The 27,946-nt window shown below is 32.0% G+C and overlaps 2 protein-coding genes across 2 annotated transcripts in view; both read left to right on the top strand.

The window, feature by feature from the left end:
- Positions 1-6,466: 6,466 nt before the first annotated feature.
- On the top strand, positions 6,467-27,338 carry LOC143245995 (protein arginine N-methyltransferase 9-like). The gene is made up of 10 exons (XM_076492245.1): positions 6,467-6,578; positions 7,228-7,243; positions 9,372-9,608; positions 12,958-13,125; positions 17,872-18,117; positions 19,785-19,950; positions 20,958-21,141; positions 22,972-23,605; positions 25,638-25,794; positions 26,162-27,338. The coding sequence occupies exons 1-10, from the start codon at positions 6,467-6,469 to the stop codon at positions 26,492-26,494; spliced, it is 2,253 nt and encodes a 750-aa protein (XP_076348360.1). The 3' UTR covers positions 26,495-27,338.
- LOC143247847 (uncharacterized) overlaps positions 26,471-27,946 on the top strand; it is a 28,101-nt gene continuing 26,625 nt past the window's right edge. The window contains exon 1 of the mRNA XM_076496400.1: positions 26,471-26,596. The gene's annotated coding sequence lies outside the window, so the exon portion shown is untranslated. The remainder of the gene's footprint in view (positions 26,597-27,946) is intronic.

The following is a 27,946-nucleotide window of genomic DNA, read 5'->3' as shown; positions in this document are numbered from 1 at the left end:
TTTATAGAAGAGTCCCTGTTAGAATATATCATATAAGATGTTAACCATAGCTGGATAAGTTTATAGAAGAGTCCCTGTTAGAATATACATCATATAAGGATGTTAACCACAGCTGGATAAGTTTATAGAAGAGTCCCTGTTAGAATATACATCATATAAGGATGTTAACCACAGCTGGATAAGTTTATAGAAGAGTCCCTGTTAGAATATACCTGTTAGAATATACATCATATAAGGATGTTAACCACAGCTGGATAAGTTTATAGAAGAGTCCCTGTTAGAATATACATCATATAAGGATGTTAACCACAGCTGGATAAGTTTATAGAAGAGTCCCTGTTAGAATATACATCATATAAGGATGTTAACCACAGCTGGATAAGTTTATAGAAGAGTCCCTGTTAGAATATACATCATATAAGGATGTTAACCACAGCTGGATAAGTTTATAGAAGAGTCCCTGTTAGAATATACATCATATAAGGATGTTAACCACAGCTGGATAAGTTTATAGAAGAGTCCCTGTTAGAATATACATCATATAAGGATGTTAACCACAGCTGGATAAGTTTATAGAAGAGTCCCTGTTAGAATATACATCATATAAGGATGTTAACCACAGCTGGATAAGTTTATAGAAGAGTCACTGTTAGAATATACATCATATAAGGATGTTAACCACAGCTGGATAAGTTTATAGAAGAGTCCTGTTAGAATATACATCATATAAGGATGTTAACCACAGCTGGATAAGTTTATAGAAGAGTCCCTGTTAGAATATACATCATATAAGGATGTTAACCACAGCTGGATAAGTTTATAGAAGAGTCCCTGTTAGAATATACATCATATAAGGATGTTAACCACAGCTGGATAAGTTTATAGAAGAGTCCCTGTTAGAATATACATCATATAAGGATGTTAACCACAGCTGGATAAGTTTATAGAAGAGTTCCTGTTAGAATATACATCATATAAGGATGTTAACCACAAGATAAGTTTATAGAAGAGTTCCTGTTAGAATATACATCATATAAGGATGTTAACCACAGCTGGATAAGTTTATAGAAGAGTTCCTGTTAGAATATACATCATATAAGGATGTTAACCACAGCTGGATAAGTTTATAGAAGAGTCCCTGTTAGAATATACATCATATAAGGATGTTAACCACAGCTGGATAAGTTTATAGAAGAGTCCTGTTAGAATATACATCATATAAGGATGTTAACCACAGCTGGATAAGTTTATAGAAGAGTCCCTGTTAGAATATACATCATATAAGGATGTTAACCACAGCTGGATAAGTTTATAGAAGAGTCCCTGTTAGAATATACATCATATAAGGATGTTAACCACAGCTGGATAAGTTTATAGAAGAGTCCCTGTTAGAATATACATCATATAAGGATGTTAACCACAGCTGGATAAGTTTATAGAAGAGTTCCTGTTACAATATACATCATATAAGGATGTTAACCACAGCTGGATAAGTTTATAGAAGAGTTCCTGTTAGAATATACATCATATAAGGATGTTAACCACAGCTGGATAAGTTTATAGAAGAGTTCCTGTTAGAATATACATCATATAAGGATGTTAACCACAGCTGGATAAGTTTATAGAAGAGTTCCTGTTAGAATATACATCATATAAGGTTGTTAACCACAGCTGGATAAGTTTATAGAAGAGTCCCTGTTAGAATATACATCATATAAGGATGTTAACCACAGCTGGATAAGTTTATAGAAGAGTCCCTGTTAGAATATACATCATATAAGGTTGTTAACCACAGCTGGATAAGTTTATAGAAGAGTTCCTGTTAGAATATACATCATATAAGGATGTTAACCACAGCTGGATAAGTTTATAGAAGAGTCCCTGTTAGAATATACATCATATAAGGATGTTAACCACAGTTGGATAAGTTTATAGAAGAGTCCCTGTTAGAATATACATCATATAAGGATGTTAACCACAGCTGGATAAGTTTATAGAAGAGTCCCTGTTAGAATATACATCATGTTCATATAAGGATGTTAACCACAGCTGGATAAGTTTATAGAAGAGTAGCTAGATAAGTTTATAGAAGAGTCCTGTTAGAATATACATCATATAAGGATGTTAACCACAGCTGGATAAGTTTATAGAAGAGTCCCTGTTAGAATATACATCATATAAGGATGTTAACCACAGCTGGATAAGTTTATAGAAGAGTCCCTGTTAGAATATACATCATATAAGGATGTTAACCACAGCTGGATAAGTTTATAGAAGAGTCCCTGTTAGAATATACATCATATAAGGATGTTAACCACAGCTGGATAAGTTTATAGAAGAGTCCCTGTTAGAATATACATCATATAAGGATGTTAACCACAGCTGGATAAGTTTATAGAAGAGTCCCTGTTAGAATATACATCATATAAGGATGTTAACCACAGCCTGTTAGAATATACATCATATAAGGATGTTAACCACAGCTGGATAAGTTTATAGAAGAGTCCCTGTTAGAATATACATCATATAAGGATGTTAACCACAGCTGGATAAGTTTATAGAAGAGTCCCTGTTAGAATATACATCATATAAGGATGTTAACCACAGCTGGATAAGTTTATAGAAGAGTCCCTGTTAGAATATACATCATATAAGGATGTTAACCACAGCTGGATAAGTTTATAGAAGAGTCCCTGTTAGAATATACATCATATAAGGATGTTAACCACAGCTGGATAAGTTTATAGAAGAGTCCCTGTTAGAATATACATCATATAAGGATGTTAACCACAGTTGGATAAGTTTATAGAAGAGTCCCTGTTAGAATATACATCATATAAGGATGTTAACCACAGTTGGATAAGTTTATAGAAGAGTCACTGTTAGAATATACATCATATAAGGATGTTAACCACAGCTGGATAAGTTTATAGAAGAGTCACTGTTATAATATACATCATATAAGGATGTTAACCACAGTTGGATAAGTTTATAGAAGAGTCCCTGTTAGAATATACATCATATAAGGATGTTAACCACAGTTGGATAAGTTTATAGAAGAGTCCCTGTTAGAATATACATCATATAAGGATGTTAACCACAGTTGGATAAGTTTATAGAAGAGTCCCTGTTAGAATATACATCATATAAGGATGTTAACCACAGCTGGATAAGTTTATAGAAGAGTCCCTGTTAGAATATACATCATATAAGGATGTTAACCACAGCTGGATAAGTTTATAGAAGAGTCCTGTTAGAATATACATCATATAAGGATGTTAACCACAGCTGGATAAGTTTATAGAAGAGTCACTGTTAGAATATACATCATATAAGGATGTTAACCACAGCTGGATAAGTTTATAGAAGAGTCCCTGTTAGAATATACATCATATAAGGATGTTAACCACAGCTGGATAAGTTTATAGAAGAGTCCCTGTTAGAATATACATCATATAAGGATGTTAACCACAGCTGGATAAGTTTATAGAAGAGTCCCTGTTAGAATATACATCATATAAGGATGTTAACCACAGCTGGATAAGTTTATAGAAGAGTCCCTGTTAGAATATACATCATATAAGGATGTTAACCACAGCTGGATAAGTTTATAGAAGAGTCCCTGTTAGAATATACATCATATAAGGATGTTAACCACAGCTGGATAAGTTTATAGAAGAGTCCCTGTTAGAATATACATCATATAAGGATGTTAACCACAGCTGGATAAGTTTATAGAAGAGTCCCTGTTAGAATATACATCATATAAGGATGTTAACCACAGCTGGATAAGTTTATAGAAGAGTCACTGTTAGAATATACATCATATAAGGATGTTAACCACAGCTGGATAAGTTTATAGAAGAGTCCCTGTTAGAATATACATCATATAAGGATGTTAACCACAGCTGGATAAGTTTATAGAAGAGTCCCTGTTAGAATATACATCATATAAGGATGTTAACCACAGCTGGATAAGTTTATAGAAGAGTCCCTGTTAGAATATACATCATATAAGGATGTTAACCACAGCTGGATAAGTTTATAGAAGAGTCCCTGTTAGAATATACATCATATAAGGATGTTAACCACAGCTGGATAAGTTTATAGAAGAGTTCCTGTTAGAATATACATCATATAAGGATGTTAACCATAGCTGGATAAGTTTATAGAAGAGTCCCTGTTAGAATATACATCATATAAGGATGTTAACCACAGCTGGATAAGTTTATAGAAGAGTTCCTGTTAGAATATACATCATATAAGGATGTTAACCACAGCTGGATAAGTTTATAGAAGAGTTCCTGTTAGAATATACATCATATAAGGATGTTAACCACAGCTGGATAAGTTTATAGAAGAGTCACTGTTAGAATATACATCATATAAGGATGTTAACCACAGCTGGATAAGTTTATAGAAGAGTCACTGTTAGAATATACATCATATAAGGATGTTAACCACAGCTGGATAAGTTTATAGAAGAGTCCCTGTTAGAATATACATCATATAAGGATGTTAACCACAGCTGGATAAGTTTATAGAAGAGTCCCTGTTAGAATATACATCATATAAGGATGTTAACCACAGCTGGATAAGTTTATAGAAGAGTTCCTGTTAGAATATACATCATATAAGGATGTTAACCACAGCTGGATAAGTTTATAGAAGAGTTCCTGTTAGAATATACATCATATAAGGATGTTAACCACAGCTGGATAAGTTTATAGAAGAGTTCCTGTTAGAATATACATCATATAAGGATGTTAACCACAGCTGGATAAGTTTATAGAAGAGTTCCTGTTAGAATATACATCATATAAGGATGTTAACCACAGCTGGATAAGTTTATAGAAGAGTCCCTGTTAGAATATACATCATATAAGGTTGTTAACCACAGCTGGATAAGTTTATAGAAGAGTCCCTGTTAGAATATACATCATATAAGGATGTTAACCACAGCTGGATAAGTTTATAGAAGAGTCCCTGTTAGAATATACATCATATAAGGATGTTAACCACAGCTGGATAAGTTTATAGAAGAGTCCCTGTTAGAATATACATCATATAAGGATGTTAACCACAGCTGGATAAGTTTATAGAAGAGTCCCTGTTACAATATACATCATATAAGGATGTTAACCACAGCTGGATAAGTTTATAGAAGAGTCCCTGTTAGAATATACATCATATAAGGATGTTAACCACAGCTGGATAAGTTTATAGAAGAGTTCCTGTTAGAATATACATCATATAAGGATGTTAACCACAGCTGGATAAGTTTATAGAAGAGTCCCTGTTAGAATATACATCATATAAGGATGTTAACCACAGCTGGATAAGTTTATAGAAGAGTCCCTGTTAGAATATACATCATATAAGGATGTTAACCACAGCTGGATAAGTTTATAGAAGAGTCCCTGTTAGAATATACATCATATAAGGATGTTAACCACAGCTGGATAAGTTTATAGAAGAGTCCCTGTTAGAATATACATCATATAAGGATGTTAACCACAGTTGGATAAGTTTATAGAAGAGTCCACTGTTAGAATATACATCATATAAGGATGTTAACCATAGCTGGATAAGTTTATAGAAGAGTCACTGTTAGAATATACATCATATAAGGATGTTAACCATAGCTGGATAAGTTTATAGAAGAGTCCCTGTTAGAATATACATCATATAAGGATGTTAACCACAGCTGGATAAGTTTATAGAAGAGTCACTGTTAGAATATACATCATATAAGGATGTTAACCATAGCTGGATAAGTTTATAGAAGAGTCCCTGTTAGAATATACATCATATAAGGTTGTTAACCACAGCTGGATAAGTTTATAGAAGAGTCCCTGTTAGAATATACATCATATAAGGTTGTTAACCACAGCTGGATAAGTTTATAGAAGAGTCCCTGTTAGAATATACATCATATAAGGATGTTAACCACAGCTGGATAAGTTTATAGAAGAGTCCCTGTTACAATATACATCATATAAGGATGTTAACCACAGCTTGATAAGTTTATAGAAGAGTCCCTGTTAGAATATACATCATATAAGGATGTTAACCACAGCTGGATAAGTTTATAGAAGAGTCCCTGTTAGAATATACATCATGTAAGGATGTTAATCACAGCTGGATAAGTTTATAGAAGAGTTCCGTTACAATATACACATCATATAAGGATGTTAACCATAGCTAGATAAGTTTATAGAAGAGTCCTTGTTGGAATATACATCATATAAGGATGTTCACCATAGCTGGATAAGTGATACATGTGTTTACAGAAGAATCATTGTTTAACATGTATTTGTGTAGTGGGATTTTCTAACTTCTACCCTGTGCCTCATTTTAACAACATTTTGTCACCAGATCTAAAAAATGTAGGGACACAACTTTATATATGGCATTCTGCAGTACAATTTACTAATGTTATAACTTTTCTAGAGAGACACCTAAGATGTTGGAAGACAGAAAATGCTGGAAAGAATTGTTTCAATGTTATGAACAAGTTCTAGAAGTTATCCCTGAATGTGAAGATGTGCATTATAATCTGGGATACTACTGTACAAGTAAGTTGGTAACTTTAGAATGTGGAAATGAACTGATCTGAATGTGAAAATCTACATTATAATCTAGGGACACAACTGTACAAGTAAGGTAGTAACTTTAGAAATTGGTAATGAACTGATCTGAATGTGAAGATTTACATTATAATCTAGGGACACAACTGTACAAGTAAGGTAGTAACATTAGAAAGTGGTAATGAACTGATCTGAATGTGATGATTTACATTATAATCTAGGGACACAACTGTACAAGTAAGGTTAGAACTTTAGAATGTGGTAATGAACTGATCTGAATGTGAAGATTTACATTATAATCTAGGGACACAACTGTACAAAGTAAGGTAGTAACTTTAGAATGTGGTAATGAACTGATCTGAATGTGAAGATTTACATTATAATCTAGGGACACAACTGTACAAGTAAGGTTAGAACTTTAGAATGTGGTAATGAACTGATCTGAATGTGAAGATTTACATTATAATCTAGGGACACAACTGTACAAGTGAGGTAGTAACATTAGAATGTGGTAATGAACTGATCTGAATGTGAAGATTTACATTATAATCTAGGGACACAACTGTACAAGTAAGGTAGTAACATTAGAAAGTGGTAATGAACAGATCTGAATGTGAAGATTTACATTATAATCTAGGGACACAACTGTACAAGTAAGGTGGTAACTTTAGAATGTGGTAATGAACTGTACTGAATGTGAAGATTTACATTATAATCTAGGGACACAACTGTACAAGTAAGGTAGTAATTTTTAGAAAGTGGTAATGAACTGTACTGAATGTGAAGATTTACATTATAATCTAGGGACACAACTGTACAAGTAAGGTAGTAACTTTAGAAAGTGGTAATGAACTGATCTGAATGTGAAGATTTACATTATAATCTAGGGACACAACTGTACAAAGTAAGGTAGTAACTTTAGAATGTGGTAATGAACAGATCTGAATGTGAAGATTTACATTATAATCTAGGGACACAACTGTACAAGTAAGGTAGTAATTTTAGAAAGTGGTAATGAACTGATCTGAGTGTGAAGAGTTACATTGTAATATAGGGACACAAGTGTACAAAGTAAGTTTGTAACTTTAGAATGTGGTATTGAACAGATGTTAATGTGATATAAAGTTATATTTGTATAGCTATATTAACACCACATAAACATGTGATAACTTACGAGTCAGATGAAAGACTGGGACATTGCAGTTAATTCAACTGATAACTGTCATGTCTCCCTATTTATTTGACGTGATATATCAGTCATTTTTTTTACACTGAGTGTTCATACATAGTGTTAATGTGAAAGTGTTTTGCAGAATGAGATAAACCTATATACTGGACATGTGAAGAAAATATTGTCATTGGCCACTGGTCAGTTCTTTGTTATGTAGAAACACAGCAGTAGATATGATAAATAAATTCCAAGATCAGTAGAGGTCCAGTTCAATGATCAGCGTATGTTATTGGGTTTTAATAGTGGCCAGGACACGTTTTCTTCACATTGGCTATCAATTGTACATTGTTTTTCATAGTGATCACGAAATGCATTCACACCAACATTATGTTTGATACTTCTTGCTAAGCTGTAGATCCAGCTTATTTCTCTTTGGTTGTGTTTAGAATTATTGGGAAGGAGTGCAATTATCCTAAAGTAGTATAACACAATAGTAACATATGTTGATCAGACTGTAGATTATCCTAAAGTAGTATAACACAATAGTAACATATGTTGATCAGACTGTAGATTATCCTAAAGTAGTATAACACAATAGTAACATATGTTGATCAGACTGTAGTTTATCCTAAAGTAGTATAACACAATAGTAACATATGTTGATCAGACTGTAGATTATCCTAAAGTAGTATAACACATCAATAGTAACATATGTTGATCAGACTGTAGATTATCCTAAAGTAGTATAACACAATAGTAACATATGTTGATCAGACTCTATAGATTATCCTAAAGTAGTATAACACATCAATAGTAACATATGTTGATCAGACTGTAGATTATCCTAAAGTAGTATAACACAATAGTAACATATGTTGATCAGACTGTAGATTATCCTAAAGTAGTATAACACAACAGTAACATATGTTGATCAGACTGTAGATTATCCTAAAGTAGTATAACACAATAGTAACATGTGTTGATCAGACTGTAGATTATCCTAAAGTAATATAACACAATAGTAACATATGTTGATCAGACTGTAGATTATCCTAAAGTAGTATAACACAATAGTAACATATGTTGATCAGACTGTAGATTATCCTAAAGTAGTATAACACAATAGTAATGTGTTGATCAGACTTAGATTATCCTAAAGTAGTATAACACAATAGTAACATGTGTTGATCAGACTGTAGATTATCCTAAAGTAGTATAACACAATAGTAACATGTGTTGATCAGACTGTAGATTATCCTAAAGTAGTATAACACAATAGTAACATGTGTTGATCAGACTGTAGATTATCCTAAAGTAGTATAACACAATAGTAACATGTGTTGATCAGACTGTAGATTATCCTAAAGTAGTATAACACAATAGTAACATGTGTTGATCAGACTGTAGATTATCCTAAAGTAGTATAACACAATAGTAACATATGTTGATCAGACTATAGATTCAACTGGATCAACTTAGACTCTTAGATTAAACAATTTTCAGAATGTCAAGTTTATTTATTATAGTAAGTGTTATAACAAGCAGAAAGGAATGATATTATGGAAAAGTATGATACTTGTATGCTAAACAAGTCTCTGATGGGTTTACAGATGTGGTTACACCTATAAAGCAGCATGCTGTTTTCAGAAAGCATGGGCTCTCAAACCTGACCATAAGTTGGCCGGATTGAGCCTTGAAAACTTAAAGACTCAACTTTTGCAACGCTGGCATTTCTTGATGTTGAATGACATGAAAAGAAATGAGGCTTTTTCTAAGGCTATCCATGAAGCTGTTAATGCAGGTTACAGTAACGTGCTTGACGTTGGTGCAGGAACTGGGATTCTCAGGTAATTTATTAGTTGAAAGTGTGTATAAATATTATTATGTGTCTAAAATAATGTTTTGCTATACACAAGGTAATGGAAGTAATTATTCTAACACAAACGATAAAATAGTTTTAATGAGGAATCGTATCAGAGTGATGAATTTATAAATACTATAAACCTTACAAAACGTCTCTATGATTTATGATGAACTAGTATTCTGTACATCAGCCTTACATAGAACATTACACCATGTGTGAATTCTGCTGCCTTGTATGTCAGTGTATGATGCTATAGTCTTGTATTAATCCCAAAATTCAGCCATTTTGTTTGATCACCTGTTGTTCTTCTTGGTTTTTACTTAAGCATTGGAGAGTTTATATTGGGATTTCGCACAGATCAAACTTTGAAATATTCTTTTAACACATTTACTGTGTGCTTAGGGTCATCGTCTCACTGGAAGACGAATCGCAGATGAGTCATGTTCTTGAGGGAATGGCACATTGAATCAGAATCTACATGCACAATCCAGCAGGAATGGACCACCCCAGATGTTTACTTGTTTGTCTTTTGTTTTTTAATTTTGTGCAAAGCTACTCAAGGGCTATATGTACTAGCTGTCCCTAATTTAGCAGTGTAAGAATAGAGGGAAGGCAGCTAGTCATCATCACCCATGGCCAACTCTTGGGCTACTCTTTTACCAACAAACAGTGGGATTGACCGTAACATTATAATGCCCCCAATGGCTGAAAGTGCGAGCAGGTTTGGTGCAAAGGGGATTTGAACCTGCAACCCTCAAATTATGAGTTGAATGCCTTAACCCAACTGGCCTTCCATCCCAGGTGACTTCAGTTGTATACATGTCACAGAAACCTTTGGCTGAAATGCAACCACAGACTTCTACTTGTCTCCTACCACGTCTCACTCATGATGTTGTATATTGATTTTGATACTGTTCTGCTCACTGTTGTCAATTGTTGTTGAACAATATAAACTTGTCAGAAAGGAATGTTTGTTTCCTGATTTGTTTGATCCACAATCATTGGCAAGACTTGCCTGTCATGAACTGTCATATTTCTTGTCATAACATAAATGCTGTAATGAGCTGTCATATCTCTTGTCATAACATAAATGCTGTAATGAACTGTCATATCTCTTGTCATAACATAAATGCTGTATATCACTCTTGGAGAATATACACAGCTGACCAAAATCTTAAGGCCAATGACCACAAAGAAAAAATATGCATTTTGCGTTGTTAGACTCAACCACTTATTTGAGTAGAGCTTCGAAAGATAAACATAAGAAAAGGGAAAATAAAAATAAAAAACCTTTTAGCATTTAATAGGGAAAATGTGAACACTATGAAATTAGCCTAAATACTAGCTGGACAATAGGTTAAGACCATACTGAAATGAAGCGTTAATTAGTAAACACGTAACGAAATTTAATCATTTGTGTTCAAGCATTAGTGTTGTCAACATCTCCCACTGACATCTCCTGTGTTACATCGGGTAAAAACATGGCAAAGGCTAAAAAGTTGACAGAGTTTGAACGTGGCAGAATTGTCGAACTGCAAAAGCAAGGTCTCTCTCAGCGTGCCATTGCTGGTGAGATTGGGCGTAGTAAAACTGCTGTTGCAAATTTCTTAAAAGACCCTGAGGGATACGGAATGAGAATTTTGAGTGGTCGGCCCAAGAAAATTTCACAGGCATTGAGCAGGAGGATTCGACGGGTTGTCCGCAAGACACCAGCCCATCATTCAATGAGATTAAGGCCTTTATGGACGCAGAATGCAGCTCAAGAACAATAAGACAGAATATACGAGAGAAAGGCTTTTAAAACTGTAAATTTCTTCAAAGGCCACACCATGAAACAGCTTGGTTAGACTTTGCTGAGAAGCACCAAATATGGGACATAGAAAAGTGAATGAACATTTTGTTCTGTGATGAGAAAAAATTTAACCTGGATGGTCCAGATGGCTTCCAACATTACTGGCACGATCATTATATCCCACGGAGACATTTTCTACATGACACAGTGGAGGAGGTTCCATTATGATCTGGGGTACTTTGTCCTTCCATGGAACAATGAAGCTTCAGGTTATACAGGGGCAGTTATACGGTATCACTTTACCTTACCTCCTTCAGAATTCTTACATGCAGCTCTTAATGAAACATAATGTCTTCCTACAATTTGTTGCATGGAGTGTCTTCCACAAAGAACATTAATTTCCACACACCATATCATATTTAGTTAGTCCTATGAACTGTGACTGGATACATGACACTACTGGGTATAGTATGACTACCTGTACTTGTATAAGATCTGTACTTATGTGGCACTTTCTGATTGGTTACATGACAATCTATCACAATTATACTATTCAGACATGACTCTGCAGCCCATGTTAACATGATAAAACTGTGGTATTACCATGATATTCAGTTTTTATTTTCACCATTTCATATTACTTCCAACATTGTGATTCTATTACTTATTTATTTTTTGGCTTTTTATCTGGTTAGTTTGTTATTTGGTCTGTTCGGTATTTGGTGGTTTTGTTACCTAGTTAGTTTATTATCTAATTGATTTATTATATAGTTGTTTTGTTATTTGGTCAGTTTGTTATGTGGTTGCTGGCTTATTCCATAAACACTTACACTACTATGTTTACACCCTAAAAATTAAATATTTTTAGATCCTTTTAGAAAAGTTAGAAATTGTCATCAGAGTTTCTTTATATTGCCTGTAAGTTACTTTGATATATTATTAGAAACTTAAATTTTAATTCAGCATACATAAAACCACTATGCTTTAGGTTTCAAGATAAAGTGGATTTATTATTTGTGTCATAGGAAAGCTATTAGAGCTGAATTATGGCCAAATGAACCACTGTTTGGTAAATAAACCCAAGTTTGTTTGTTTATTTTTTATATAACATAATGCTGCACATTAGACTATCTGTGCTCTGCACACCTCTGGTATCAAAACCTAATTTCCAGCTTTGTAAGTCCACAGACACACCACTTTGCCCGTAGGGGACACAAACCCAAGTATTATGAACTTTACTTCTTATTGTAAATACACGTAATAACATTATAGAACATTTGTATTGTAAATGTTGTTCTTATCCAGATTCCTATATTTTCTTATGAGTGATTACAAAGTTTTAGTTTAAACTTTGCACACCACCCCTTTCTGTCACAAATATCCCAAGCCTTGCTTTTCAAGTTGTTGAACCTAACCTACGTTTTCCCTCACATTAAGGCTTGTAAAGAAGCTGAGTTGTTGATGATAAAGGAAATTACCATGACGTACAAAAACTGCTCGTAAGTTTTAACGACAATGTTTCCTGTCCTTCTCCTTGTAGCATGTGTGCTGTTATGGCTGGAGCTGACCAGGTCACTGCTTGTGAAATGTCAGAAGTTCTCTGTGTAACAGCTGCAGATGTGCTAAAGGCTAACAACATGGACAAGAGAGTAAAGGTCATTAACAAACATTCCACAGAAATTATGATCCCTAGTGACCTTCCTGAAAGGTTCGGCTTTAAATCTAACATAGATATAATGTTAGTTTAGCTCTAAAGATGGTGGGTAATTATCTTTAAATCTAACATAGATATAATGCTAATTTAGCTCTAAAGATGGTGGGTAATTATCTTTAAATCTAACATAGATATGTTAATTTAGCTCTAAAGATGGTGGGTAATTATCTTTAAATCTAACATAGATATAATGTTAGTTTAGCTCTAAAGATGGTGGGTAATTATCTTTAAATCTAACAAAGATATAATGTTAATTTAGCTCTAAAGATGGTGGGTAATTATCTTTAAATCTAACATAGATATAATGCTAATTTAGCTCTAAAGATGGTGGGTAATTATCTTTAAATCTAACATAGATATAATACTAATTTAGCTCTAAAGATGGTGGGTAATTATCTTTAAATCTAACAAAGATATGTTAATTTAGATCTAAAGATGGTGGGTAATTATCTTTAAATCTAACATAGATATAATGTTAGTTTAAATCTAAAGATGATGGGTAATTAGCTTTAAATCTAACATAGATATGTTAATTTAGATCTAAAGATGGTGGGTAATTAGCTTTAAATCTAACATAGATATAATGTTAGTTTAGATCTAAAGATGATGGGTAATTATTTTTAAATCTAACATAGATATAATGTTAGTTTAGATCTAAAGATGGTGGGTAATTATCTTTAAATCTAACATAGATATAATGTTAGTTTAGATCTAAAGATGATGTGTAATTATCTTTAAATCTAACATAGATATAATATAAATTTAGATCCAAAGATGGTGGGTAATTATCTTTAAATCTAACATAGATGTAATATAAATTTAGATCCAAAGATGGTGGGTAATTATCTTTAAATCTAACATAGATATAATGCTAATTTAGATTGGAATGTGATGGGCAATCAGTTTTAAATCAAAGGTAGAAATTATATTAAATTAGGTTTAAATCTAATGTAATGTTTGGCATTCAATGAAAGATACAAAGTATTGTAGATTATCTCCAAACATGATGGATTATCTGATTTTAAATTACCAACTACCAGTAAATGGTGACAAGGTTAAAAGGAACTTGTATGAATATATATAAAATAATCAGTTATTTAAAAACTGTATTGTAAGACTGGTCAACAGCCTTAAAACCTCACATGTCTTTTCATCCTCCTCAGAATAAATAAAGTATTTTAGGTTTTCACTAAAGAACATTAATCATGTGACTGTCTTAATGATAATATTATACTTAGTGTGATCCTGTGACTGTCTTAATGATAATATTATACTTAGTGTGATCCTGTGACTGTCTTAATGATAATATTATACTTAGTGTGATCCTGTGACTATCTTAATGATAATATTATACTTAGTGTGATCCTGTGACTGTCTTAATGATAATATTATACTTAGTGTGATCCTGTGACTGTCTTAATGATAATATTATACTTAGTGTGATCCTGTGACTATCTTAATGATAATATTATACTTAGTGTGATCCTGTGACTATCTTAATGATAATATTATACTTAGTGTGATCCTGTGACTGTCTTAATGATAATGTTATACTTAGTGTGATCCTGTGACTATCTTAATGATAATATTATACTTAGTGTGATCCTGTGACTACCTTAATGATAACATTATACTTAGTGTGATCATGTGACTATCTTAATGATAATATTATACTTAGTGTGATCATGTGACTATCTTAATGATAATATTATACTTAGTGTGATCTTGTGACTATCTGAATGATAATATTATACTTAGTGTGATCCTGTGACTGTCTTAATGATAATATTATACTTAGTGTGATCCTGTGACTATCTTAATGATAATATTATACTTAGTGTGATCCTGTGACTATCTTAATGATAACATTATACTTAGTGTGATCCTGTGACTATCTTAATGATAATATTATACTTAGTGTGATCCTGTGACTACCTTAATGATAACATTATACTTAGTGTGATCTTGTGACTATCTTAATGATAATATTATACTTAGTGTGATCCTGTGACTATCATAATGATAACATTATACTTAGTGGGATCCTGTGACTATCTTAATGATAATATTATACTTAGTGTGATCCTGTGACTATCTTAATGATAATATTATACTTAGTGTGATCCTGTGACTACCTTAATGATAATATTATACTTAGTGTGATCCTGTGACTATCTTAATGATAATATTATACTTAGTGTGATCCTGTGACTACCTTAATGATAACATTATACTTAGTGTGATCATGTGACTATCTTAATGATAATATTATACTTAGTGTGATCTTGTGACTATCTGAATGATAATATTATACTTAGTGTGATCCTGTGACTGTCTTAATGATAATATTATACTTAGTGTGATCCTGTGACTATCTTAATGATAATATTATACTTAGTGTGATCCTGTGACTGTCTTAATGATAATATTATACTTAGTGTGATCCTGTGACTATCTTAATGATAACATTATACTTAGTGTGATCCTGTGACTATCTTAATGATAATATTATACTTAGTGTGATCCTGTGACTATCTTAATGATAATATTATACTTAGTGTGATCCTGTGACTACCTTAATGATAACATTATACTTAGTGTGATCTTGTGACTATCTTAATGATAATATTATACTTAGTGTGATCCTGTGACTATCATAATGATAACATTATACTTAGTGGGATCCTGTGACTATCTTAATGATAATATTATACTTAGTGTGATCCTGTGACTATCTTAATGATAATATTATACTTAGTGTGATCCTGTGACTATCTTAATGATAATATTATACTTAGTGTGATCCTGTGACTACCTTAATGATAATATTATACTTAGTGTGATCCTGTGACTATCTTAATGATAATATTATACTTAGTGTGATCCTGTGACTACCTTAATGATAACATTATACTTAGTGTGATTCTGTGACTGTCTTAATGATAATATTATTATTAGTGTGATCCTGTGACTATCTTAATGATATCATTATACTTAGTGTGATCCTGTGACTATCTTAATGATAATATTATACTTAGTGTGATCCTGTGACTATCTTAATGATAATATTATACTTAATGTGATCCTGTGACTGTCTTAATGATAACATTATACTTAGTGTGATCCTGTGACTATCATAATGATAACATTATACTTAGTGTGATCCTGTGACTATCTTAATGATAATATTATACTCAATGTGATCCTGTGACTGTCTTAATGATAACATTATACTTAGTGTGATCCTGTGACTATCTTAATGATATCATTATACTTAGTGTGATCCTGTGACTATCTTAATGATAATATTATACTTAATGTGATCCTGTGACTGTCTTAATGATAGCATTATACTTAGTGTGATCCTGTGACTATCATAATGATAACATTATACTTAATGTGATCCTGTGACTATCTTAATGATAATAATATACTTAGTGTGATCCTGTGACTATCATAATGATAACATTATACTTAGTGTGATCCTGTGACTATCTTAATGATAATATTATACTTAGTGTGATCCTGTGACTGTCTTAATGATAATACTATACTTAGTGTGATCCTGTGACTATCTGAATGATAATATTATACTTAGTGTGATCCTGTGACTGTCTTAATGATAATATTATACTTAGTGTGATCCTGTGACTATCTGAATGATAATATTATACTTAGTGTGATCCTGTGACTGTCTTAATGATAATATTATATTTCGTGTGATCATGTGACTTTCTTAATGATAACATTATACTTAGTGTGATCCTGTGACTATCTTAATGATAACATTATACTTAGTGTGATCCTGTGACTGTCTTAATGATAATATTATATTTAGTGTGATCCTGTGACTGTCTTAATGATAATATTATATTTAGTGTGATCCTGTGACTGTCTTAATGATAATATTATATTTAGTGTGATCCTGTGACTGTCTTAATGATAATATTATATTTAGTGTGATCCTGTGACTGTCTTAATGATATTATTATATTTAGTGTGATCCTGTGACTGTCTTAATGATAATATAATACTTAGTGTGATCCTGTGACTGTCTTAATGATAATATTATACTTAGTGTGATCCTGTGACTATCTTAATGATAATATTATATTTAGTGTGATCCTGTGACTGTCTTAATGATAATATTATATTTAGTGTGATCCTGTGACTGTCTTAATGATAATATTATATTTAGTGTGATCCTGTGACTGTCTTAATGATATTATTTTATTTAGTGTGATCCTGTAACTGTCTTAATGATAATATAATACTTAGTGTGATCCTGTGACTGTCTTAATGATAATATTATACTTAGTGTGATCCTGTGACTATCTTAATGATAATATTATACTTAGTGTGATCCTGTGACTATCTTAATGATATTATTATACTTAGTGTCTTCAACAATTATAGTTTCTGTTAAACAGTTAGTTAATTTTTCAGTTTGATTTTAGAAACTGTATTTTTTTATGCTGTTTCAATTGTTCTTCATATGTCTAAATATGTATGTGGAACTTTCTTTGTTGTAATGTTTTTTTACTTCTCATGGAAACAGTCAGTGGTCATTTTTTTGAAGATTTTAATCATTGTTTTGATGAATGTGTTTAATATAAAGAATTGATGCATGGTTTCTGTTGAGAAAACTTATCACACTATTCTTCTGTTGATCAAATATTTGGTGTAGAGACAGAGAATACTTGACACTTAATGAAGGTATAATGTTTTCTCTATCCTTAGGGTGTCTCTGCTTGTAACGGAAACGTTCGATGCTGGACTTTTTGGAGAACATATTCTACATACTTTGCAGCATGCTTGGGAAAACTTACTTTTATCACCCAAAGTTTCAACTGCAGCTTGTGACAAGGCAGAACAGACTTCTCTTTTCTTATCCAAGGATGTCTTCTCACAGCAAGGTTTTGTGATTCCTTCTAAAGCTACAGTTTGGGCTGCACTAGTTGAGTGTGAGTGGATTAGGAAGAAAAGGTGAGGACTTAGTTCTGGGAGATTTTTGCTTGAGATAATTTACCCTAACTAAACCAGCGAGCATCTTTTAACTGTCAAGTGTACACTTAAGTATAAACTTTATAATTCTAACTCTGTTTAAATATTCACTAATATCTAGTAATTGATATTTTGACATTTTGTTACATTTATTTACTGTATTGTTCAAATAAAAATGTTGAAGTTATATTTCTCAATATCTCTGAGGAGGCTTTTCTGTAAACAAATACTTTCTGAATGTTTTGGAGTTTCTCTGCCTAGCCCAAAGCACTGATTTTATTATTATTATTATAGGCTTCCATTACTATCTGTTATGACATCAGAGTATGTGATATGACTCATAATGAAGCTTCAGTTTTAAAATAGCTAGAGGCAAGGTTTTAAACATCACTGGAGAGAGCAGATTATAAGTTGCCTGTGTGAATGTAGAGGGAAAAAGTGATATGAGATGTAACCTTTGGGACTGTGGGAAAGTGATTAGATATGGGTGTCATAAAAACGGACTACAGAGCTTGGTGGGAAGTTTAGAAGACTTTGTAGCATAAATTTAGACACTTTATAGATTCTTTAGATGTTCCTATTATTCCTGAAGATGTTTTCATGTTTAATTATATTTGTTTTAAAGCTATGGACATTTTGTTTTGTGAAAAGAGATCAAGTAAGCCTAATTAGGCTTAGAATGTATTGTAGATGACACCAAAATATTGTGATGATTCAAATTCTTATTTGTTGAATATTATTTTTATTATACTCACCTACATAGATAAGTAAAACAACTTATTATTTATTGAAATGAAACTATATTTATTAGATATAAGTTGATATTTGACCAAAAATAGTGTTGCCTATTCAGACCTAAGGTCACTGCAACAAGTCACAGATGAATTTTTATTAGTTTTAAAAATCATAGCCAGTATGGGTGGCTACTGTGATTATTATAATAAATAGTTGTTAATAAATGTGATTAGTTTTTACTGAACATGTTAATAAAATGGAACTTTCTGATTAACAGAAAAAAAAATTTTAATTCTAAGATTAAAGTAGGGGACCTATTTATTACAAAACAGTGTCTCTTGACACAACTTAGAATTTTTAGGATGATATAAAATAATGACAGAAAGTTTTATTGAATTTTCATGAAGTTTTTAAAACTTAAACTAGATGCTGCTTGGTACATTTATGTGTCTTATAGTTTGGTTGAGTATTTTCCCTTTAAAAAAGATTAATTGAAAAAAAAATATAAACACATCTGATTCCGAAAGAGTCGTTGTTTAACAAATATTTATCCATATAAAAAATATTTATTTTATATTTTCTATCTGGAAATAAAACAACTTTCTATCCATACAAATTTTTATACAATAATAAAGAAAATGAAATTTGTTATTGGAATGTAGTTTGTTAAGAACATGTTTAATGTTTATCAGTTTGTATTAAGAAACATAGAGTGAAGTTAATTTTAACTTGTTAATTTGGAAATTTTAAGGTTAATATGTTATAAATTTATTACATGTTAAGATTTTTTGATTAATATAACTGGGTCTTTCTAAGAACAAAATAATATTTGACATGTTTTCAAAAGTAGTGCAAGTTATTAAGATTTTCAATTAGGTATACTTACTTCAAATACTGTTCGTATTTAAACTTAGCAGCAAAGTAGACTCTCTGGGGCCAGTCGATGTTTGTAAAATCTTCACTCGAAAGAGGGTTAATGAAGAACCTTATGATACTGAACGATTAAACAGCGTTCGAGGGGGATTCCAGTACTTAAGTAATCCATTTCAAGTGATTGAAGTGGATTTCAACAACCCTACAGTAAGTAACTTAATGAATATTCCATTTTATCATGAAGCAAAACAAGAACTTCATGACATAATGTTGGGTTTTTAATGAGTTTACACAACTGATGAATCAATTTATTCTAATCTTTATAAGTAACATGATTTAAACATGAACATTATATTTAATCGCTATGCTCTTCACTAGTTATTTGTGTTTAGTTGTGATCTCTGGTGATAACTTACTTTGATCAGAAGTTAGTTGAATTATTATCACATAAGAAACTTTTATAAAACTGACTCTTATTTTAATATTTTAAAATATCTTTATTAAACTGTCTTTACTTAATGTGATATCATTTAAAAATAATTGTATTAAACTGTCTTTAGTTAATGTGATATCACTTTAAAATGATGTTATTAAACTGTCTTTAGTTAACGTGATATCACTTGATGATATCAGAATGAATTATTGTAAGTCAATGCTGTGTTATAAAAGGTACAATGGCCCTTAATTAAACTGAAATCTTATAATCTTAAACAAAAAGCTGTATAGAAGTTATAAATACTACAAAGTTTGTTGATAATTCAATGAGTTATGGTTTGTTTCCATAATATTAATTTAAAGTTATTATTGTATTCATTAGTGTACTGTAACTCGTGATGACGAGAAACCCACTTGAAGTAACAACATATTCTAAAGACAGCTGGTACAGATATTAAAACTTTAATTGAAATAAAGTACAGAACAACGTTTTTACCTTTTGAAGATTTAATACTCTTCCAGCCATCTTTAGAATATATTGTTGTAACTCTTTTGTTTGTTTATTGTTGTACTTGTAATTTTATATTTATCTATAATAATATATATTAACTAGGTTTACGAGAGATCACTTCAATATTTCTTTTACATTCTTGTTTATTTTTCTCTCTATGTTTTAAGTCAAAATAACCAGTACTGTTGATTTTATACTTCACATGTCCAGTTTAATACATTTTACTTTTGTGATAACATAATCTCTTGTCTATGTTGATTTTCTATAGGAAATTCAACAACTTCTGTATGGTGTAGAAACAAGACACTACGTGAAGTGTGTGAAAGCTGGACAACTGGATGCAGTGGTAATGTGGTTTGTACTTGAACTGTATCAAGACATCACTATATCTAGCAGTCCAGAATCTGGGAGTTGCTGGGAACAAGCTGTGTTTCCTGTGTCCTCCTCTGATGGTAGGCTAACATTACCCACTAATGTTATGAACAGTTTCCTAGGCTAGTAAGGAGTATAGTTTTATTAAAGAATGCAGTATTTTGTTGTTAGGTTCTAAAGCCTAGATAAGTGTGTTTGTAATTTTATTTCCTTAAGATAACTGTGTTCACATAAAGTAGTTTAATAATTTGTCATTAAAAATCAGAGTAAACAGTAAGTTTGGTATCTCAACTTACACCTGAAAATTGTAGTTTATCTGTGTATTCAACAGTCATGTTTCAACTTGTGTGAAAGCACAGTAAACACCAAGTGTGATGTGTAAACTTACACCTGAAAATTGTAGTTATTTAAGTTGTTTATTCAACAGTCATGTTTCAACTTGTGTGAAAGCACAGTAAACACCAAGTGTGATGTCTAAACGTACACCTGAAAATTGTAGTTATTTAAGTTGTTTATTCAACAGTCATGTTTCATCTTGTGTGAAAGCACAGTAAACACCAAGTTTGATGTCTAAACGTACACCTGAAAATTGTAGTTATTTAAGTTGTTTATTCAACAGTCATGTTTCATCTTGTGTGAAAGCACAGTAAACACCAAGTTTGATGTCTAAACGTACACCTGAAAATTGTAGTTATTTAAGTTGTTTATTCAACAGTCATGTTTCATCTTGTGTGAAAGTACAGTAAACACCAATATTGATGTCTAAACGTACACCTGAAAATTGTAGTTATTTAAGTTGTTTATTCAACAGTCATGTTTCATCTTGTGTGAAAGCACAGTAAACACCAAGTTTGATGTCTAAACTTACACCTGAAAATTGTAGTTATTTAAGTTGTTTATTCAACAGTCATGTTTCATCTTGTGTGAAAGCACAGTAAACACCAAGTTTGATGTCTAAACTTACACCTGAAAATTGTAGTTATTTAAGTTGTTTATTCAACAGTCATGTTTCATCTTGTGTGAAAGCACAGTAAACACCAAGTTTGATGTCTAAACTTACACCTGAAAATTGTAGTTATTTAAGTTGTTTATTCAACAGTCATGTTTCATCTTGTGTGAAAGCACAGTAAACACCAAGTGTGATGTCTAAACTTACACCTGAAAATTGTAGTTATTTAAGTTGTTTATTCAACAGTCATGTTTCATCTTGTGTGAAAGTACAGTAAACACCAATATTGATGTCTAAACTTACACCTGAAAAGTATATTTAAGTTGTTTATTCAACAGTCATGTTTCATCTTGTGTGAAAGCACAGTAAACACCAAGTTTGATGTCTAAACTTACACCTGAAAATTGTAGTTATTTAAGTTGTTTATTCAACAGTCATGTTTTGACTTGTGTGAAAGCACAGTAAACACCAAGTTTGATGTCTAAACTTACACCTGAAAAGTATATTTAAGCTGTTTATTCAACAGTCATGTTTCATCTTGTGTGAAAGTACAGTAAACACCAAGTTTGATGTCTAAACTTACACCTGAAAATTGTAGTTATTTAAGCTGTTTATTCAACAGTCATGTTTCATCTTGTGTGAAAGCACAGTAAACACCAATATTGATGTCTAAACTTACACCTGAAAAGTATATTTAAGTTGTTTATTCAACAGTCATGTTTTGACTTGTGTGAAAGCACAGTAAACACCAAGTTTGATGTCTAAACTTACACCTGAAAAGTATATTTAAGCTGTTTATTCAACAGTCATGTTTTGACTTGTGTGAAAGCACAGTAAACACCAAGTTTGATGTCTAAATTTACACCTGAAAAGTATATTTAAGCTGTTTATTCAACAGTTATGTTTCAACTTGTGTTGCAGTAGCAGTAATTTCTTACACTTCACACATGTATGTTTTCAGTTGACTTACAGGATATTGTAGAAGAAAGCAGTGTGATCGTAACAGCTGTCTGTAAGGAATACTTACACCTCCATTGTAGTCAAGTCTTCCCCACTGTAAGACAAGAAACGTGTTGTGCTCAATCTCCAACCAATACGTTAGACTCTTTAATCAGTGTTCAAGAACCTAAATCACAGAACCATTTAACAAGCCCTAATCAGCAGAGAAATTCAAACTTTAGTAAGACCAAACCCCAAGAAGTGGATCACTTATATAAACTTACTACTATTGAAGTGAACTCAGACATGCTCAGGATTTTGAATGATGACCTAACTAACACCTTACAGTTTGAGATTATCTCAGACATGGCAAGACAGGGAGCATTGGATACTCTTATAGATGTGTGTAACTTCCCTTATGTCGGACTACTAGCAGCGAAACTGGGAGCACGACAAGTGATGCTGACGTGTGTCGAAGAAAAACGCACGGTTATTCGGTTAGCTAAGATGTGGGATATTCCACCAAACAAGCTACTCTTCACTTCTGTGGAACACCTATGTCATCAGTGTGTCCATCCAGATGTCTTTATATCAGATGTAGTAGAGATATCAGGGCTACCCAACTTTGATGTTATTCATAATATTGCAACCTTAAGGTAAGATAGACTCGGCATGTGCTTCATTCAGTTTCCCCTCTATAGTGTTGTAATACAAATATTATATACATCAGAAGTGTATATAAAAAATATACATCCTTAACTTTACAAACTAGAAAATTTGAGTGAAACTGATCAAAATGAATATTTATGTTTGCTTTATATCAAACTCTTTCCATAAATTATTTAAGAACTTGACCAGTTTTGTACTCTACTGACTAAGCTGGCTAAACCTGTGTTTATATAAACACAAAACTAAGTTGGTACAAGACAAATGGGTATGTAGCCAAACTCTTATTTTATAGCTACCCACCAGAGTTAACAGATTTACCACTGTTTCTGTTTTACAATAGTTTATTATTTATGTATTTTACTGTATCTATTGTATGAAAGTATCAAGATACATGTATTAGTTTTATTTTTAAACTTTGGTTTCTGTGTTGATTTGCTGTAGTGATGACCACCAAGTTATATGTATACAGTTCAAGTTTATAGGTTGTCCTGTTTGAGCACAGCTACTGTACTGTTACCATGTACATTACATGTATACTGTTCATGTTTATAGGTTGTCCTGTTTGAGCACAGCTACTGTACTGTTACCATGTACATTACATGTATACTGTTCATGTTTATAGGTTGTCCTGTTTGAGCACAGCTACTGTATTGTTACCATGTACATTACATGTATACTGTTCATGTTTATAGGTTGTCCTGTTTGAGCACAGCTACTGTATTGTTACCATGTACATTACATGTATACTGTTCATGTTTATAGGTTGTCCTGTTTGAGCACTGCTACTGTATTGTTACCATGTACATTACATGTATAGTGTTCATGTTTATAGGTTGTCCTGTTTGAGTACAGCTACTGTATTGTTACCATGTACATTACATGTATACTGTTCATGTTTATAGGTTGTCCTGTTTGAGCACAGCTACTGTATTGTTACCATGTACATTACATATATACTGTTCATGTTTATAGGTTGTCCTGTTTGAGCACAGCTACTGTATTGTTACCATGTACATTGCATGTATAGTGTTCATGTTTATAGGTTGTCCAGTTTGAGTACAGCTACTGTATTGTTACCATGTAAATTACATGTATATTGTTGTTGTTTATAGGTTGTCCTGTTTGACTACAGCTACTGTATTGTTACCACATAAATTACATGTATATTGTTGTTGTTTATAGGTTGTCCTGTTTGAGTACAGCTACTGTATTGTTACCATGTAAATTACATGTATATTGTTGTTGTTTATAGGTTGAACTGTTTGAGTACAGCTACTGTATTGTTACCATGTAAATTACATGTGTGTTGTTGTTGTTGTTTATAGGTTGAACTGTTTGAGTACAGCTACTGTATTGTTACCATATATATTACATCTGTACTGTTCATTTTTGTAGGTTGTCCAGTTTGAGTACAGCTACTATTGTTACCATGTAAATTACATCTGTATTGTTGTTGTTTGTAGGTTGTCCAGTTTGAGTACAGCTACTGTATTGTTACCATGTAAATTACATGTATGTTATTGTTGTTTATAGGTTGAACTGTTTGAGTACAGCTACTGTATTGTTACCATATATATTACATCTGTATTGTTGTTTTTTGTAGGTTGTCCAGTTTGAGTACAGCTACTATTGTTACCATCTAAATTACATCTGTACTGTTCATTTTTGTAGGTTGTCCAGTTTGAGTACAGCTACTGTATTGTTACCATGTAAATTACATGTATGTTATTGTTGTTTATAGGTTGAACTGTTTGAGTACAGCTACTGTATTGTTACCATATATATTACATCTGTACTGTTCATTTTTGTAGGTTGTCCAGTTTGAGTACAGCTACTATTGTTACCATGTATATTACATCTGTACTGTTCATTTTTGTAGGTTGTCCAGTTTGAGTACAGCTACTGTATTGTTACCATGTAAATTACATGTATATTGTTGTTGTTTATAGGTTGAACTATTTGAGTACAGCTACTGTATTGTTACCATGTAAATTACATGTATATTGTTGTTGTTTATAGGTTGAACTGTTTGAGTACAGCTACTGTATTGTTACCATGTAAATTACATGCATATTGTTCTGTCTTTGAGAGCCCAGAGTTGATGGAACAAGCCAGAGTTGCTGGTGATGAAAGGACGCTTGGTTTGAAGATTGCAGAATTCATTAATACCTTCACGGTACGTAGAACATTCCAGAAAACGATCAATTTGTTGATATATTTAAGGTTTGTCAACTGTTCTAGTGAAAAAACAGCCTATTAATGTGTGCAGCTATCTTGATATTTGTACCTTAGTACCACCAGAGTACATGTAGTGTATTTTTGATATAGTCAGTATAATATTTTTAACATAGCTAGTATGTAATAGCTATGTGTTTGTTCCTTACCTTGAATAACTAAAATTAAGTTGAATGAGTCATATGTTGATGACACATGTGTACCAGAATCATTATGATTATAGTAACATTCATAGGCAACAGGTTTTGGTCATACAAACCACTGTTCATACATTCATCACTTCTCAAGTGGTTTTTTTTCTCGTTTAGACAAGAATACACCAAGATGCTGACTTTCACACCATGTCTCACATCAGACTAACAGATGACTTGCTTGTCTTTACTATTCGTCTGGGTAAAAGTGAACCTAATCTTGCTGGTGAGCACATGGTAAGAGTAACCTCATCTGGCAAGGTTCATGCTATCCCGTTTTGGTTTTCCTTGGAATACCCTAATGGTCAGCATGTTTCGACGTCCGACATCAGAACTCGTTGGTTACAGGGTGCTTGTATTGTTAAAGATGAGAAACAAGTAACTAGAGGTGAAATGCTACAAGTTTGCTACAGTTGGTCAGTGGGGCACTTTGATCTGTGGACGACTTAGGTTTAAATTGTGTGTGTGTGAAAGTGTCGTACAATGTGACTGAGGGACTGTGTGAAGAGAAACTGATTTAGTCTGTGGGCTGAAGGTAACAAAAGGTCCAAGGTATGAAACTTTTAAGTTGACTCTGAATACAGTTGGTATCAAATAATTATAACTTTATATCCTTTTGAGAAAAATGTGTAAGAAATGAGTTGGTCAGGAGATCTATTGTAGTTCTTTACAGAGGAAACATAATATTAACATGTGTGGTTTAGTTAACAGTTAACCAAATATATTGAAACTTCATTAAATATTATTTTAATATGTCATGGTAAGAAAATCATAAAACATAAAGTTTACATGCCTTTTTGTATGCAGTACAGTTAAATTTTCACCAGTTATTATATGTGTATTTCTCAGTGAGGTCTCGACATTATAATAATTTGTGATAATTCTAAATATTTGGAAATTTTATAGAAGAAATTGTCTGTTTTAGGTTTGGAGAAACAAAATCAGTTGGTATTTAGAGTGTGTTGTAACATCTTTATTATGTTTATGTTATAGAAAACTCTGATTCGACAACAACGTACAATCATAAAATGTATTTATCATTCCTTTTTAACACTAGGCAATTGGAGTTTGATTTATCATACTTTAGGTAAAACAAACTAAATTTCCCTGTGTGGTAGAGGATGTTACAGTTCATTTTTAATTGACTTGAATTGTTGCACAAAACAGGAGATTTATGTACTTGTTGTATAGTTGAAACAGACAGCATGATGTACTTTATAGTTTCCAATAAACACTTCTTATTCAGAGCATGAATAATTCGACTTTTATTAAATAATAAAATGTTTGATATCATTCATTCAGTGAGCCTTGTGTATTTCACTAAATCAACTCAAATTACTCATCACATAATTAATTAACTAGAGCTAAATTGCTGGCTCAATACCTGCTTTTCCCTGTTACAAGTAAAAATTTATAACAAATGGTAATTAGACTGATTGCTGTATTGTATAGTAATTAGACTGATAGCTGTATTGTATGGTAACTAGACTGATAGCTGTATGGTATAGTAATTAGACTGATAGCTGTATTGTATGGTAGTTAGACTGATAGCTGTATTGTATGGTAGTTAGACTGATAGCTGTATTGTATGGTAATTAGACTGATAGCTGTATTGTATGGTAACTAGACTGATAGCTGTATTGTATGGTAACTAGACTGATAGCTGTATTGTATGGTAACTAGACTGATAGCTGTATTGTATGGTAACTAGACTGATAGCTGTATTGTATTGTAATTAGACTGATAGCTGTATTGTATGGTAACTAGACTGATAGCTTTATTGTATGGTAACTAGACTGATAGCTGTATTGTATTGTAACTAGACTAATAACTGTATTGTATGGTAATAAACTGATAGCTGTATTGTATGGTAACTAGACTGATAACTGTATTGTATGGTAA

Source organism: Tachypleus tridentatus, chromosome 3 (assembly GCF_004210375.1).
Source record: "Tachypleus tridentatus isolate NWPU-2018 chromosome 3, ASM421037v1, whole genome shotgun sequence".
Taxonomy (NCBI): domain Eukaryota; kingdom Metazoa; phylum Arthropoda; class Merostomata; order Xiphosura; family Limulidae; genus Tachypleus; species Tachypleus tridentatus.
This window is presented reverse-complemented; position numbering and strand designations above follow the sequence as displayed.